The sequence below is a fragment of the Lissotriton helveticus genome, chromosome 6 (assembly GCF_964261635.1).
Source record: "Lissotriton helveticus chromosome 6, aLisHel1.1, whole genome shotgun sequence".
NCBI lineage: Eukaryota > Metazoa > Chordata > Amphibia > Caudata > Salamandridae > Lissotriton > Lissotriton helveticus.
Window position 1 is genome coordinate 1,354,455,687 of NC_136067.1, and position 14,405 is coordinate 1,354,470,091.

General features: G+C 42.8%; 1 protein-coding gene across 2 annotated transcripts in view; it reads left to right on the forward strand.

Annotated features, from left to right (window-relative positions):
- The window catches only part of FAM120B (family with sequence similarity 120 member B), a 970,087-nt gene that overhangs the window by 285,240 nt on the left and 670,442 nt on the right, over positions 1 to 14,405 (forward strand). For both annotated transcript variants that reach the window (XM_078649083.1, XM_078649082.1), the window contains one exon: positions 9,118 to 9,290. In XM_078649083.1, the coding sequence (XP_078505209.1) occupies positions 9,118 to 9,290 (173 nt within the window). The remainder of the gene's footprint in view (positions 1 to 9,117; positions 9,291 to 14,405) is intronic.

Sequence of the window (14,405 nt, forward strand, 5' to 3'; positions counted from 1 at the left end):
ATGGACAAACAGAAATAGTGATTCACGTGACTAAAGTGCTAAATATGCTACCTTTATTGTTAATCAACCATTTTAGTGCGACACGGGCGTCCTCATCATTATACGTCATACGAGGGAACACTGCCCTTATATTAATTGTGGACACTAAGATGCAAGGTACAATATTGCAAGCATTATGTGTCTACATCCTACCATAAATGAACACACCTACTTAAAAGAATTATGTTGGTAATCATGCCCCCAACAGTACTCTTATTGACAATTCTATGGAATTATGTGCTTAAGATCACACACACGCCCAAACACTCGGTGCATGTTACCGAGTTTACTGTATCAATCTCTAAAACTGGCACGAGAGAAGAAGGCGACCACCTGTAGTCGCACACTGGTTGGAAAAATTACAATCAGGTAAGTATCGTAAATACCAAGCAAGGCTCACGCTCATAACAATGCTCTCTCTCTTCTATAGGCTGGCAACCCTAGTCCAGCAGTATCTCATAGGCCATTAGAAAACCCACCGGCTCGTAACATTTATTGCATGCTTCCCAACGAGAGCTGTCATAATGCACCGTCCGCAGTATCCCGGCGTTTTCCGCCATGAAGTAAGTTTTTTCGCCTTACACTCCCGAGCATGCAGGCCTTCCATATAGCAGCCGTTTTTTACCTTTTCAATTCACCGTCCGTCCCGAGCTAGATACTCCCCACCCCACCTTCCCCATTAGCGGACCACGATTCCTTTTTTAAGCACGATTCGTTTTGGCATGCTATTCATCCACACGTTTTGCACTGATTCTTGAAGATTGTAGAATGTATATAATACACTTCACTGCCATTCTCCCCAGCACTCCGAGCACCGCTAGAACTATTTCTTTTTTAACACAACACTCCTCACCGTCTAACATTCACCATCTGTTAGATTATTTGGACGTTCTACATTCTGTTTTTCTTCTTCTTTCAGCACTCCTTGATAAAGGGCATCTCGCCCGAAATGCATCAGAGTCTTTATTAAACGACTACATTAAGATACTGCCATGTACTTTCCTGATATTTTATTAATATCATGAAGAAAAGAATTTTGTGCAAATAAATTAACTCGCAAACCTTCTCCTCGACCAAGTTTGGAGTCTTTTCAAGAACCTACCAGGAGTGCCTCTCATTGGGATGTACCCGCATTTTTATGCGTACACTACTCATTAGTATAATGCACTGTCAGCCATCCCTCTTCCCCAACTCCTTACGACGTCAAGGGTGGTGCGCCACCACAATTATGCCCCTTCTATGCCGATCTGCTTCCCATTACGTGTGCCGCGTCCCATGGGGCATCTGCGTGTGACGTGGTGCATACACGTGTGATGTCATCTCGTTCGAGCTCCGAAGAGCTAGAGCGATGGGTAGCGCTTTTGGTCCCTCATCATAGCGTGATGATCACTGCACGCAGTGATCATTAAATGCGCTAAACCGTTTATTTGTGTGAGAAACAAGGCTTTGAAAGAAACAAACATCTTTATCATTGTTCGTTCGTTTTTTGAACAATTCTTTTGCCAATTGAGTAATTCGTCCAGTTTGTGTTTTATATATAAGTTACAATATAGTACGGACCTACTATGTTGGTCATCCCTGGTTGAACTGTTATTTGGTAAATAGCCCTCTGTGCTCACAGGGGCAGTAGTAGTAAGCAAAACGGTCCCCTCAAAATATGTACGGGCAGGTATATTGTTAAAACTTTATTGACAAACATTCAAACCCTCATGTTCGTGTAAGAAGTAGACTTCATTAACTAGCATCCTGTCCCACATGAATATGTGGTAGTCCCAACATTCAAACCCTCATGTTGGTGTAAGCAGAAGACTTCATTATCTAGCATCCTGTCCCACATGAAAATGTGGTAGTCCCAGCCTTCCATGATGGATATAGCAGATGAGGAGTTTAGCTGTTACCTCATTTACTAGGGATGCTTATATAGTTGTTATATATTTCTGGGTGGGTAGTAAAAATTGTTGTTAATATGCATAGGTTGGAGTCATGCCCTTATATCAACAAATCATGCATGTCTATTCACCCCAGGGACACCTAAAGTATAAAGCACCTACAGACTAATTTATGTGTGTCATGGCCTGCCCAGGCTTTTCCATGGGATGTCATCATTCAGGCCTATTTCATGGTCCGTAGCCTGTAGACCCATTTCTGTTTGCGTATGAACATGGTGCAGCTGGGATCCGTTGTTTTGGGTGAGATGTAGGGTTTGTCCAATACTGTTCAATGCAGATCCTCCACTGTGTGTCCCATCTCTGTATAGTGTGTCATGAGGCACGTAGTTGCTCCTATGCTCCATTATTCTCACTTTCACTTTCCATGATGTCATATCTACATAGATCAAACCACAAGGGCATTTGATCAGGTATAGCACATTCACAGAATTGCAATTAGGCTGCGCTCGTTGTTCCCATGGGTAATTTAGACCCATGTCTACACTCTTGGTTGTGGCAATAAGTCTGCAAACATGAGCCACATCTGGTGTGGCCTGTGACAGGAGGGAGCTCACAAGCTTCTCGTTGTATCGCTTGAGGTGTAAGGCGGGGTTTTGTGTGGACCGGATGATCACCAATGTTGGAGCTTCTCCTAAAAGAGAATAAAGGTTTGTTCAGATGAAGGCCACTAGAGTTACCTATACACCAGTGTTTCAGGATGATGCGTTTAAACTGGGTGGAGGCTGTATTGAATGTAGTCACGCAAATTGCGTTTTTGTTCTATGGTCTTTCTACCTTCTTCAACAGGGCTTCCCTATGGCAGTTCTGTACTCTTTTTTGGGCTTGGTGTACCACTTTAGTTGGATACCTTCTCTTTATCAATTTCTCTGACAAGGAAGCTGCCTCCTCTCTAAAGGTTTCCAGTTCTGAACAGTTTCTGCGCAAGTGCAGAAATTGTTCCACCAGGAGGTTCTCCCTTAGGGATTTGGGGTGGAAGCTATCAAAGAGCAGCAGTCCATTTTTATCAGTGGGTTTGTGATACACCCTAGTCGTCAGTTTACCTCCATTTGGGATTATTTTCAGGTCCAGAAAGGGAAGGCATTCCTTGGTGAAAGTTGCAGTAAAATGTAAGAAGGCATTCTGTGTGTTCAGCCATTGCATAAAGTCTACAATAGATTGTTCGTTGTCTTTCCAGATGATAATGACGTCATCAATGAAGCGTCTCCAAACCCGGATGTTTTGGGTCCAAGGGCTCTCTGCGTTAAAGATATGTTTTTGTTCAAAAGCAGAGACATACAAGCTCGATAGGCTTGGTGCGAAGGCGCTACTCATGGATGTCCCATGGGTCTGTAGGTAGTATGTCCCTTTATACTAAGAAAAGTTCTTGGTGAGTGCTATTTCAGCCAGATGTATTATGAAGGGCCTGGGGTGCAGCACTGCCAGTCCTGCTCAAACAACATCTCCTCCACTACCCTCAGGGTCTCCATCTGTGGGATATTGGTGTACAGGGATTCAATATCCAAGCCCACCAGATATTCTTCTTCAGGGTTGAAATCCATATCTTTTAGTAGAGTAAGGACATCTCTGGTATCTTTAAAGTATGTTTCTCTACTTTGGGCCAGAGGTTTAAAGAAAAAGTCACAAAATTGGGACAAAGGTTCCAATATGGATCCAATGCCTGCAATGATAGGTCTCCCAGGCGGAGGTCTCCTTTCTTTGTGCACCTTAGGGAGTGTATAAAAATAAGGAGCTATTGGATCTTTCTGCTGCAGGAAGTTAACCTCCTGTTCTGAGATCTAGTCGTTGTTTATAGCCTCTTGCACCATTGTAGTAATTTCCCTTCTCAATTCCGGTGTTGGGTCTCTTGGAAGAACTCTGTAGTTCCTCTCGTCACCAAGCAGCCTTGAGCATTCCTGATCATATGCTATCCTTGTCTGGATTACGATTGCCCCTCCCTTATCCCTCTATTCTCTCTGGACTTCCCCCAAAAAAGACTTTAAGTTTTACTGCTCTGAAAAATTCTGACAGTTGCTGTCGCAGTCTGAAACTGTCTAGGGTATTTGTGGGAATGAAACCCATTCTAAAGGTATGGAGCTGATTAAAACCTAGAGAAACCTTTGACAATTCTTGACAGAACAAAAACTATATCTAGACAACACCTACTTCTTCGCTGGTACTAGACCTAGATTAGGTACATTGGGGTAGGCGTATTTTAGAAGCACCAGTTGAGTATTTTAGCCTGTGTTATTTATGTATGTATTTTTATATCTGTCATAGCAACAGACAATGCTATTACAGTAATATTTTATTCTACTGTTTACTCTGTACGCATTATACTTCGCATTCTGTCTAACGTTTGTAGCAGTTCATATCTCTTGCATGAGAAAGAAGAATGTTTAATAAACCCCCTTTTTTATTGTTTTTATTAAGAACAATAATAAGGCATCTGATAGACAATTGATACATACAGCATGAAAGGTAATTCAATGTAAGAAGCAGTATCAGTACAATTTGTAAAATATTCAAATAACATCGCTCCAAATCCATTGGTACACTCCCTAGCCCCCCGCCCCCTCCCGTCTAAAATTCTGAATCACTTTCTTCATCCAGCCTCGGTGGATCACACAGATGCCCCCTGTATTCATTCCAGGCCCCCCAAATCTTATCCCATTTTCGGGGACAACCCCGGTGTAGGTATACCACTCTCCCTGCCATCATGGCCGCATCTAAATCCGTGCACCAGTCTCTCAACGTGGGTACCTCCTCAGCGCCCCAGTATTTGGCGATATTGCGTTTGGCAAACATTATAACCAACGTCACCCAGTCCTGAGCATGGTGGGTAAGGTCGTTCAGGTCCCAGACGTTTAATAAACAACACCGTGGCTCAGGTAACACAGATGTATTCACTACCTGCGACATCGTCCTCATGACCTTGGCCCAGTATGTAGCGACCCGGGGGCATTGCCATATGGTATGGAAGAATGTTCCCTCCTCTCCGCAACCCCTTAGACAAAAACGGTGTGTGGCGCGTCCTATAGCGTGCAGAGTGGTCCTAGGGTAGTATACACGATGGAGTATTTTTAATTGTATCAGGCGGAGCCTAGAGGGTATGGCCATTTCTCTCGGGGAAGATAGCGCTGTCTGCCAGTCTGCCTCGTCAATTTCCCCCAAGTCTCCAGACCAACTGTGCCTTAATTTCAGGGTGGGATCTGGTAAATTATTAACTAGCTTGCGATACATAAATGACGTCGCTTTTTTATGCATGTGCTCCGTAAGTAACTTGTCTTCCAGTGGAGTTGATTCAGGCAGATCAGTATTTGGTGGGATAACCGACCGCAGGGCATGGCGGACCTGCAAATATCTAAATCTTTCAGTGGGTGCTAAGTCGTATTGGGTTTGAAGCTGGTCAAATGGTATGATTGCACCCCTCTTCCATAGGTCGCCTACCGTGGAGATTCCTATCAGGTCCCATTGTCTAAACCCTTTACTGTTGCAGAGTTTACCCAGTCTGCGTGTGGTCCATAGTGGAGTCATTTGAGTAATTGTGTCCTTGCACTTGAGACGAGTCTGCGCAGTGTACCATATGCCCACTGTGTGTGCTGTTGGGCCGAGGAGGGACGATGTACCCTTTTTGTCATACAGTACAGAAAGAATTCCTTCCTCCCCAATCTCATATCTGTCAGCTTGGAATGCTGGTTCGGTTTGTGATGCGTGCAGCCATTGGTTTATTATTTTTAAATGGGTAGCCCAATAATACAACTGGATATCTGGGAGGGCGATGCCTCCGTCATACCAGCTCCTAATTAACTTGCCACTTGACATCCGTGCCGTCTTATTACCCCAAAGTAGACCTGAAACTAGGGTATCTATTTGTTTGAAATACTTTACAGGAACAGGGAACGGGGTGTTTTCCAATATATATAACAGTCGTGGAAGTGTCATCGTCTTGTACAGGGCCGCTTTACCCAAAAGTGTAAAAGGCAGGGTATGCCAGTGCTTTACATAGGAACGGAATCGCTCAAGGGGAGGTTCTAGATTTTTAAGGAGGAAGGCACTAGGATTAGGCGTTACCCACACCCCCAAGTATTTAAAGGACTCCTCTGTAACCCTTAGGGGGCATTACGCCGGAAGTTGTGGAGTGGGCCTTTAAGGACAAGTAAGATAGACTTAGACCAGTTAATAGTTTAGCCAGACACCCGTCCGAAAATCTCACATATATTTAAGAGCGCCATGATAGACCGCTTTGGTGATGTTAAGTATAAAAGGATATCATCCGCTTATAAGGAGATGTGGTCCTCCCACGTTACGGTCCAGTGTAGCCCCTTAATCATGCAGTCCCATCGAATCCAGGCCGCCAATGGCTCCAACGCCAGAGCAAATAGCAACGGAGACAATGGGCAGCCCTGGCGTGTGCCACGACCTAGCTTAAAGTCCCTGGAAATATGGCCATTGGCCACCACGTGGGCCAGGGGGCGTGAATACAATAATTTCACCCAGGCACAGAACTTGGGGCCAAAGCCCAGATGCTCGAGGACTGCAAATAAGTAAGTCCACTCCACCATGTCGAATGCCATTCGAGCATCTAAGGAAAGAATGACTGCTGGCTCCTGGAGACAAGGCATGCGTGCCATAACCGCGTGGACTCTCTGCAGGTTAAGTGCAGTACTTCTATTGGGCATAAACCCGGATTGATCCGGATGGATAAGTGTTTCGAGGTGTGGGGTTAACTGTGCAGCTATCATCTTAGCCAAGATCTTTGCCTCAGCGTTAAGCAGAGATGTTGGTCGGTAAGAAGAGCATTCATCTGGGGGGTTTCCCGGTTTAGGCACTGTAACTATAGGGGCCCTTCATTGGTCACGCGGCTTGTATAGTTCAATGGGGATGCCATTGGGCCCTCCAGCCTTTCCGGACTGCAGAGCATGAATGGCAGTTGTAACCTCGTCAATCGTGAAGTCAGCCTCCAGGGTCGATGCTGCTTCCTCTGCAAGAGTCGGCATTTGAATATCTTTTATGTACGTACGAGCTTCTTCCACTGTCATAGGGGAAGTAGAGGTGTATACTTGCTCAAAATAGTCAGCCAAGGTGCACACTATGTCTTCAGGGGCGGTGACTATGGAACCAGTCGAAGTGTGAAGTTAAGCTATCGTTCTCTGTGTTCTGTCCCTCATGTCTAACCATGCCAAGAGCTTGCCTGTCTTGTCACCAACCTCGTATACGGTTTGTCTAGTAGCTAGGAGCCGTAGTTTAATCTGCTCACTCTGGTATTCTTTAAGTGCACACTGTTTGAGACGCAGGCTTTGCGCCGTGTCCGGCGAGGGGTTTCGTTCGTGTTGTTCCTGAAGCACTGCCAGGTCAGCCTCCAGGGTGTCTAGCTCTCCCCTCGCTTCTCACCTATAATAAACCCCTTTTTATTGAAACGGCCGTCTCTCTATTTCAGTGCAACTCTGTAGAAATGAAGCATGCACGATTGACTAAGTAAAATAGTTATCTATTGTTTCCACGACCTGGAAGATATGTTTCGGTTTTAGGGGAAACAAAGTTGTCATGTTTATGCGGTTGTCAGGAACTAATCCCATCTTGTTTATTCAAGAAAGTTTCTAGTGACCTGTGATTTAGCTGGCACACACACAATTAAGTTTAGTATACTCGATAGAGACATAGTGACCTCAGTCCTATGTCAAATCTATAGTGTATATAATTTCAATGCGCAGAGCCTATAGGGAATAAAGGAACTACACTACAAGACCTGCTACTTCTTTCAATATTGTATTACTTAATTCTGATGTTTAAGCTCTTAACTTTTCCACGCCATACAAGTCAAAAAAACTCTGTTTCTTAAAGTACCAGCAGACCCGATTTAAGGCTAGCTCCTCGTTCCTGTTCAAGAACAGGGGCAGAGTAGTTCATACAGAATTGATTTAATTTAGAAATTATGTTATCAATGCTTCTATGTACTGAGGGACAAATTCCTTAGTTTGTGCAAAAGAAAGAAAATACTTCTTTGTATGCCTGAGTTTTACATTTGGCTTTTTGTAATGCTCCAACGAGGCATTTGCACACAACCAAGGTGTATCATTGTGCTGGGACCATGCTCTCTGTGACACTTGACTTGTTTTCAGTTCAGCGTGCAGGGAAATGGCGATATAGACGTCATGCCTCTTGGTACAACGGATTTTTAAAGTAAACTTTACAAAGAATGAACGGCGCCATGACTGCTTGTTGAAAAGCGCTGACAAGTGTAGAGTACGTTAGGCATCTTGCACTGGGCCCCTGAAGAGGGGCACTGTGACGAGATTGAGCAAAACGATGTTAAAATCGGCAACAACCTGAATGTTATTTGCTTGACTAGCAGCAGCATTCAGGGTCGTATAAAACAAGAGGGGGCCTACCCAAGCGTCATGTGCTGCAATACAGCTGCCCAGTTAATGTTTTAGGTAGGCCAGAGCGATATTTTTGCTACGTGGATTAAACCCCACCAAATTTTTTCTTTTGTGTGCAGAGTGTGTGTACACGTATGTATAATTTTGTCCGTATGGGGCTGATTGGAGTAGAAAAAGACTCGGAGAAACAGTAAAACCACTTCTGGGAGACATTTTCTCCTCAATCTATTCTTCTGCTATATTTTACATGATTATAATAGGCGAGGGAAACAGTCGTGTTCAGTGGTTAGAATAGGCTTGTGTGATATTTCACAGATTTTGTTAAAAAGACACCCGGTTTTGCTTGCCTTTTGTTTCTGCTTTTCAAATGAGTAGTTTTGTGTGTTCTTGGTGATTGGCAAGCTATCAACGAATTGTTTGTGAATTCCCAGGAACTTGCAAATTCACGGTAAGATGCAGATTTAGACCCTGATACCCTTGCAACACCCAACCAAGTTATGCATTTAGGAATGTGGAAACTCCACCCTGAGGGCAGATGTTTCCATATTCATAAATGTAAATTGCAGGAGTAAAATTCCACTAACCACGAGTTTGTGATTCAGGATGAGGAACGTACGCGCTCATAAGTTGCTGTTTTTTAGCGTATGTAAAATATGTATACATCAAGCACCCTAGTGTATTGGTGTCACTACAGCCTTCGACTTACTGACATATAAAATAACTGCTTTTGGCAGCGGCACTGTCACTGCAAGTCTGACTTTCTTTTGCAGGTGGCACACCAGGTGTGAGAGCCCTCTGGCTGAAGGAAGGCCCAGAGGTGGAGAGGCTGCGCTTGCAGACATGTCTGGCATGTTTTCATGCAGAAGACTCCATGGATGCGCTTTGTGCAATGCAGGCACCGGTTGCTGCTGTCTGCTGCCTGCTGATTTACCTTTTCCAGCAGGTAAGTTGAATGACGCACTTCAAAGTGCATCCTTGCACCCAGTTACTTCCATGACACCAGTCGTCATCAGCCTTACCCTCGTTGTCTTTTCGCTTGCTTCGTTTCCACTTATTTTACCAACATATTACAGCTTTTTTTTATTTTTTATAAGCTAGAGTGTCCCTGCAGTTACTGCTGAACATGTATTTGAAGGGTTTAGTGCAGTGACTGGATGTTTCTGTGTGAAGCAGAAAGCAACTGTGCCTTTTACTTTGTTTTTCAGATTTGTAAAATGTTCATTAAAAACATTAAATACCATACAAGTAATAATTTATTTAAACACAATGCAAAAGAAGGGAGTTGCAGAGGACAGTGCCCGGATAGATATCTGTAAGTAATAGAAATGCTCTTAAGTTTGAAAAGGAGATAGGAAGCCAGTTGTTACTGCAAAGAAGAGATGGGAGAGGGTAGCACAGGCGAGTAATGGTAAAGCAAGCTGCTGAGTATTGAGGCATTGGGCTAGAGATAGCAGTAGGATCTTGGGAGGATCTATAGACGAATTCAGTAATTGAGCTTAGCACACTCATACTGCCTCAAGTAAATGAGAGACTAGTTTGATTACTATCAATTAACTTGAGTTGTCTGAAATGTTCTCCCTAGACACAGTATAACTAGCTATAATTAAATAAAACCTAACTCACTCAGCCAGGTTGTAAAAAGTGAAAAGGCTACTTATTTAGATTCACTCAGCTTCAGAGAAAAGTATTGCCTGTTTAGGGATTCATAATTAATAAAAATAAGTACTCCTGAACTCTGACAGACGTAGGTTTCCACAAGCACTCCACTGTATATGCGAGAACCTTTGAAAGGTGTACGCTTTTGGCACTCTCAGTTATGGGAATGGTAGCATTACTAAAAAATTTCAGTTTTGCTACTCTTTTAACATCTTATTTTCCAATATATCGATTACAATCCCTTAATTGTTTTACTTTTTCTTTCTGTGTACTTTGTTCCGAATATTTTGTGGAGAATGATCAGCAGTCCTTGCCTAACGTTTGAAAGTCTTCAATTAAATAACAAAGTGGTTTACCTTTACAGGCTGCTTTTTTGGACTCAGTATCTCGGTTTAACAACCCTTTATTTCCCCAATTTTTTATAATTATCTACTTAAACTAATGATAGTGGATTTGGGGTTGCATTTTCTCTCATTTTAAAGATATGTATGCTTTGCAGAATGACAAAGATATAAGTCGATTATAACTCTTGCCTTTCGAAAAAATGAATTGTTTAAGGAATATAATCTACCAAATCTCAATGATTATTTGACTCTCGAAGATTGTAGATGTTTTGGCTTTACGATTTCAAGCCCGGAGATAGGCAGTGGAATAGTTTGGCATTCTATGAGGTTGCTGATTTCAAAATGTATTCGCTTGGAAAACCCGGGATCAGTTAGAGCTGATACGAGGAGGCATGGGAAGGGATTTATTTTTAAGGTGTATTCAAATTAGTTACATTCTCCACTAGCAATCTGCTAAATCAGAAGATCGGTCCGAGGTATTTGTTTAAACACAACTTAAGCGGACAGGCAGACGCCTCTCCTTTCACCTTATCTGAATAAAGTGGAGAAGGAGACAAGACTGACATTAGCGTTAGCTTTGTAGGGTGAGATCTCACAACACAGTTATAAACTGTTGAGAGCAGCCTCCTGAAGAGGATGGAGTTTTTTTTCAAGATGGTTGCTATATTATACCCCTGAAGTCATCCATAAGTATTAAGGAGTAATTTCTTCAGGGGCAGAACACAAGTTTATCATTATTTCCATTTCTTTAGCTTGTTCCTTAATATTACAGAAATGGCGATTAACATGCATCCCATGTTTTCGTTATTGGAAGGATAAAATGAACCTGATTGCATATTTTGAAAACATTTATGCAAAAATAAATATTCAATTGAACAAATATCATGGAATATGGCAAAATCTAGAGCCTTCTTTTTTGAGGATTCTAAAAAGTTATTTTACTTCGCAATTATGAGGTCTCATGGATTCATTATTTATATTTAAGCATATATTTATTGCTGTAAGTGTTATTTCCTCTATTAGCATTTTACTGTACAACATCAAATGATTTGAATGACTTATTTAAATATAGGTATAATCGCATGTATGGATTTGTTTTCTAGGTTGTAATTTTGTGTGACCCTTTGGTTTCTACCTAAAAAAAATCATTCCACCTTCTCAAAATGTACCTATGTGGATTTTCCATATCGAAAAATAATTTGGGAATGTACATTTGCACTTGCAAATATTTCTAGTTTTTCTCTACATGAAAATAGGGTTTTCCCTACTCTTTCCGAAGGTTTACTTTTGCTTTTGACAGGAGTAATTGAAGTATATTGCCTGAATGTGTAATTAAGGTCAACATACACAGAAACAATTTAAAGATATTAGTAACAGTCGAAAGAAATTTTGCATTTTCAAGAGTAGTAATAAATGTGGGTTATAATTGTATACATATGCAATGTCTATGATGATGATGGTGCTAGTCCTGACTAAACCCCCTGCTACCTAGGGAATTCATGCAAGCCGGTAACCAGAGATAGTCCAGTTTGAAGCCATAAATGATCAAAACATGGCAATGGAGAACACACTAGGATAGTGTTACAGTAAAGTTCAGAAACACAACTGTGCTTCGGTTTACAGCAAAGCTATATTTTAATGCACAGAAACACTTGAGAGGATCCTAAAGCCAAAACATGTTCTGTCCAACTGGACTTTTTTATGGCTGTAAAAGAGTATATAAAAAAACACAGTTATAAGAATAACACAATTATAAAAGGTGATGGAGACGAAATAAAAAACACATCAATTTAGTGGACCACTGTTCGAATTGGGGTTCTCTAGTTGGCAGTGGCTTGCACCCTGTCCAAGTATGGACCCTTTCTTCTACTCCGGTTAAGGGGATTACAAAGGTAACATAACCCTTGCTCAACCCTTTGGTAGCTTGGCACGAGCAGTCAGACTTATTCTCAGAGGCAATGTGTTAAGCATTTGTACAAAAAACACACAGTAACACTGTGAAACCACTACAAATGGACCCAACGCCAGTTTAGAAAAAAAATAACCCATCTTTATCTGAATAAAACAAGTCGAAAATGACAAAAATCCAACATACAAAAGTAAAGATATCACTCTTAACGGTTGAAAATAGTTTAGTCACAGAAAACTATGGCTGCGTCACTGTTATCACAGAATATCTGGGATGCATCAAAATCAATGAGTAAAACAGGCGCAGGGGAGGTGAGGCTCCGGAAAAGCAAAACAATGCATCAGTTCCTTACTCCCATCGGCAGCTGATGCATCAGTTCTTTACTGCCAGGGTAGGTGATGCATAGGTTCCTTACTGCAGCGCAGGGGAGGTGATGCGTCGGTTCCTTACTGTGAGGCGAGATGATGCGTTGGTTCCTTGCAAGTGAGGGGAGGTGATGCGTCGATCTCAAGACACGCGACCTCAGTTCTTTACTGCTGGGCAATGTCGATGAAGAACTTGGCGCACAGGTGCGATGTGTTGAAAATCCAGACGTAAAGGGTCGATGTGGTGCTAGTGATACAAACGCTGCGTTGATTTTCCAGCAGCGTGGTAAGTGATGTATCTTTCTTCAGCAGCACAGAACGACCTGCATCGAAGTCGGAGTTGGGGTCTCGGACAACAGGGACACAGTGCTCAGGACTCTGATGATCTTCAGGCCTCATGGGAGGCTCTGCGCCGATTCTTCTGCTGCCGCGATGCATTGTTTTTTCAACCACACGGCAAGACTGCGCCGGGAAAAACAGGCGCCCAAGGTTGATGCATAGATTTTCTTCTCTTCTTGCAGCAGAAGCCACCTTCAAGGGCCCAGAACCGGAATTAGCATCACTTGACAGGTCAGAACTCCCAGCAGAGGAGTTCAAGGGCTTAAGGTGAAGTCTTTGATATCCCTGAGACTTCTTACCTGAAGGCAAGCACACACAATCCCTTGGAGAACCATGGCAAGCAGGATGATAAAAAACAAAATCCAGTCCTTTTACTCTCCAAGACAAAAACAGCAAGCAGTATGCCAGCACAACAACAACAGTTCCAAGTGGCAGTTCCCTTGTTACAGCTTTTCCAGCTCTTCTTCTTTGCAGAATCTCCTCTTAATCTGACGTTTTCTGAAGTTATGGTGTCACAGCTTCAGTACGTATAGCATTCTCTGTCTTTTAAGTAGGCATACTTCAAAGGAAAGCCTTTGTAGTGCACAAGACCCTGCCTTTTCCCGACCTGGCTCTAGACACACTGCAGGGGGTTGGTGAATGCTTTGTGTGAGGACAGGCACAGCCCAATTCAGCACAGACAACTCCTACCACCAGTCTAGCTCAGGATGGCCTAGTGATGGGCCATGAGGATATGTAGGGCACACCTCAGCTCCCTTTGTGTGATTGTCTAGAGTGAATGCACAAACCCCCCAACTGTCAGCCCTAACCAGACGTTGATTCCACAGGCAGGCAGAGGCACAGAATGGTCAAGCAAAACAATGCCCACCTTCTAAAAATGCCATTTTCAAACACACAATTTAAAAGATGTATTTTTAAATTGTGAATTCAGGTATCCTAAACTCACCATCTCTATCTCTTCTCAATTGGAAGTTACTCTTGTAAGAGTTTACAAGGCAGCCCCAATGATAACCTATAGAAGGGATAGTCCTTTAAATAGTGAAAAACAAAACTGGTAGTATTTCAATATCAGGAGATGTAAAACTCATTAGTAAATGTCCTACCGTTCACATACACTGCACCCTGCCCATGGGACTACCGGGTCCTACTTTAGGGGTGCGTTATATGTAGTAAAAGGGAAGGTTTGGACTTGGCAGGTGGTTGCACTTGCCAGGTCGGCTATGCATTTCAAAACTGCACACACAGACACTGCAGTGGCAGGTCTGAGACATGGTTGCAGGGATACTCAGGTGGCTGGCACAATCAGTGCTGCAGGCCCACTAGTAGCATTTGATTTTCAGGCCCTGGGCACCGAAAGTGCACTTTACTGGGGACTTACATGTAAAATAAATATGCCAATCATGGATAAACAAACTACAGATACAATTTACACAGAGAGCATATGC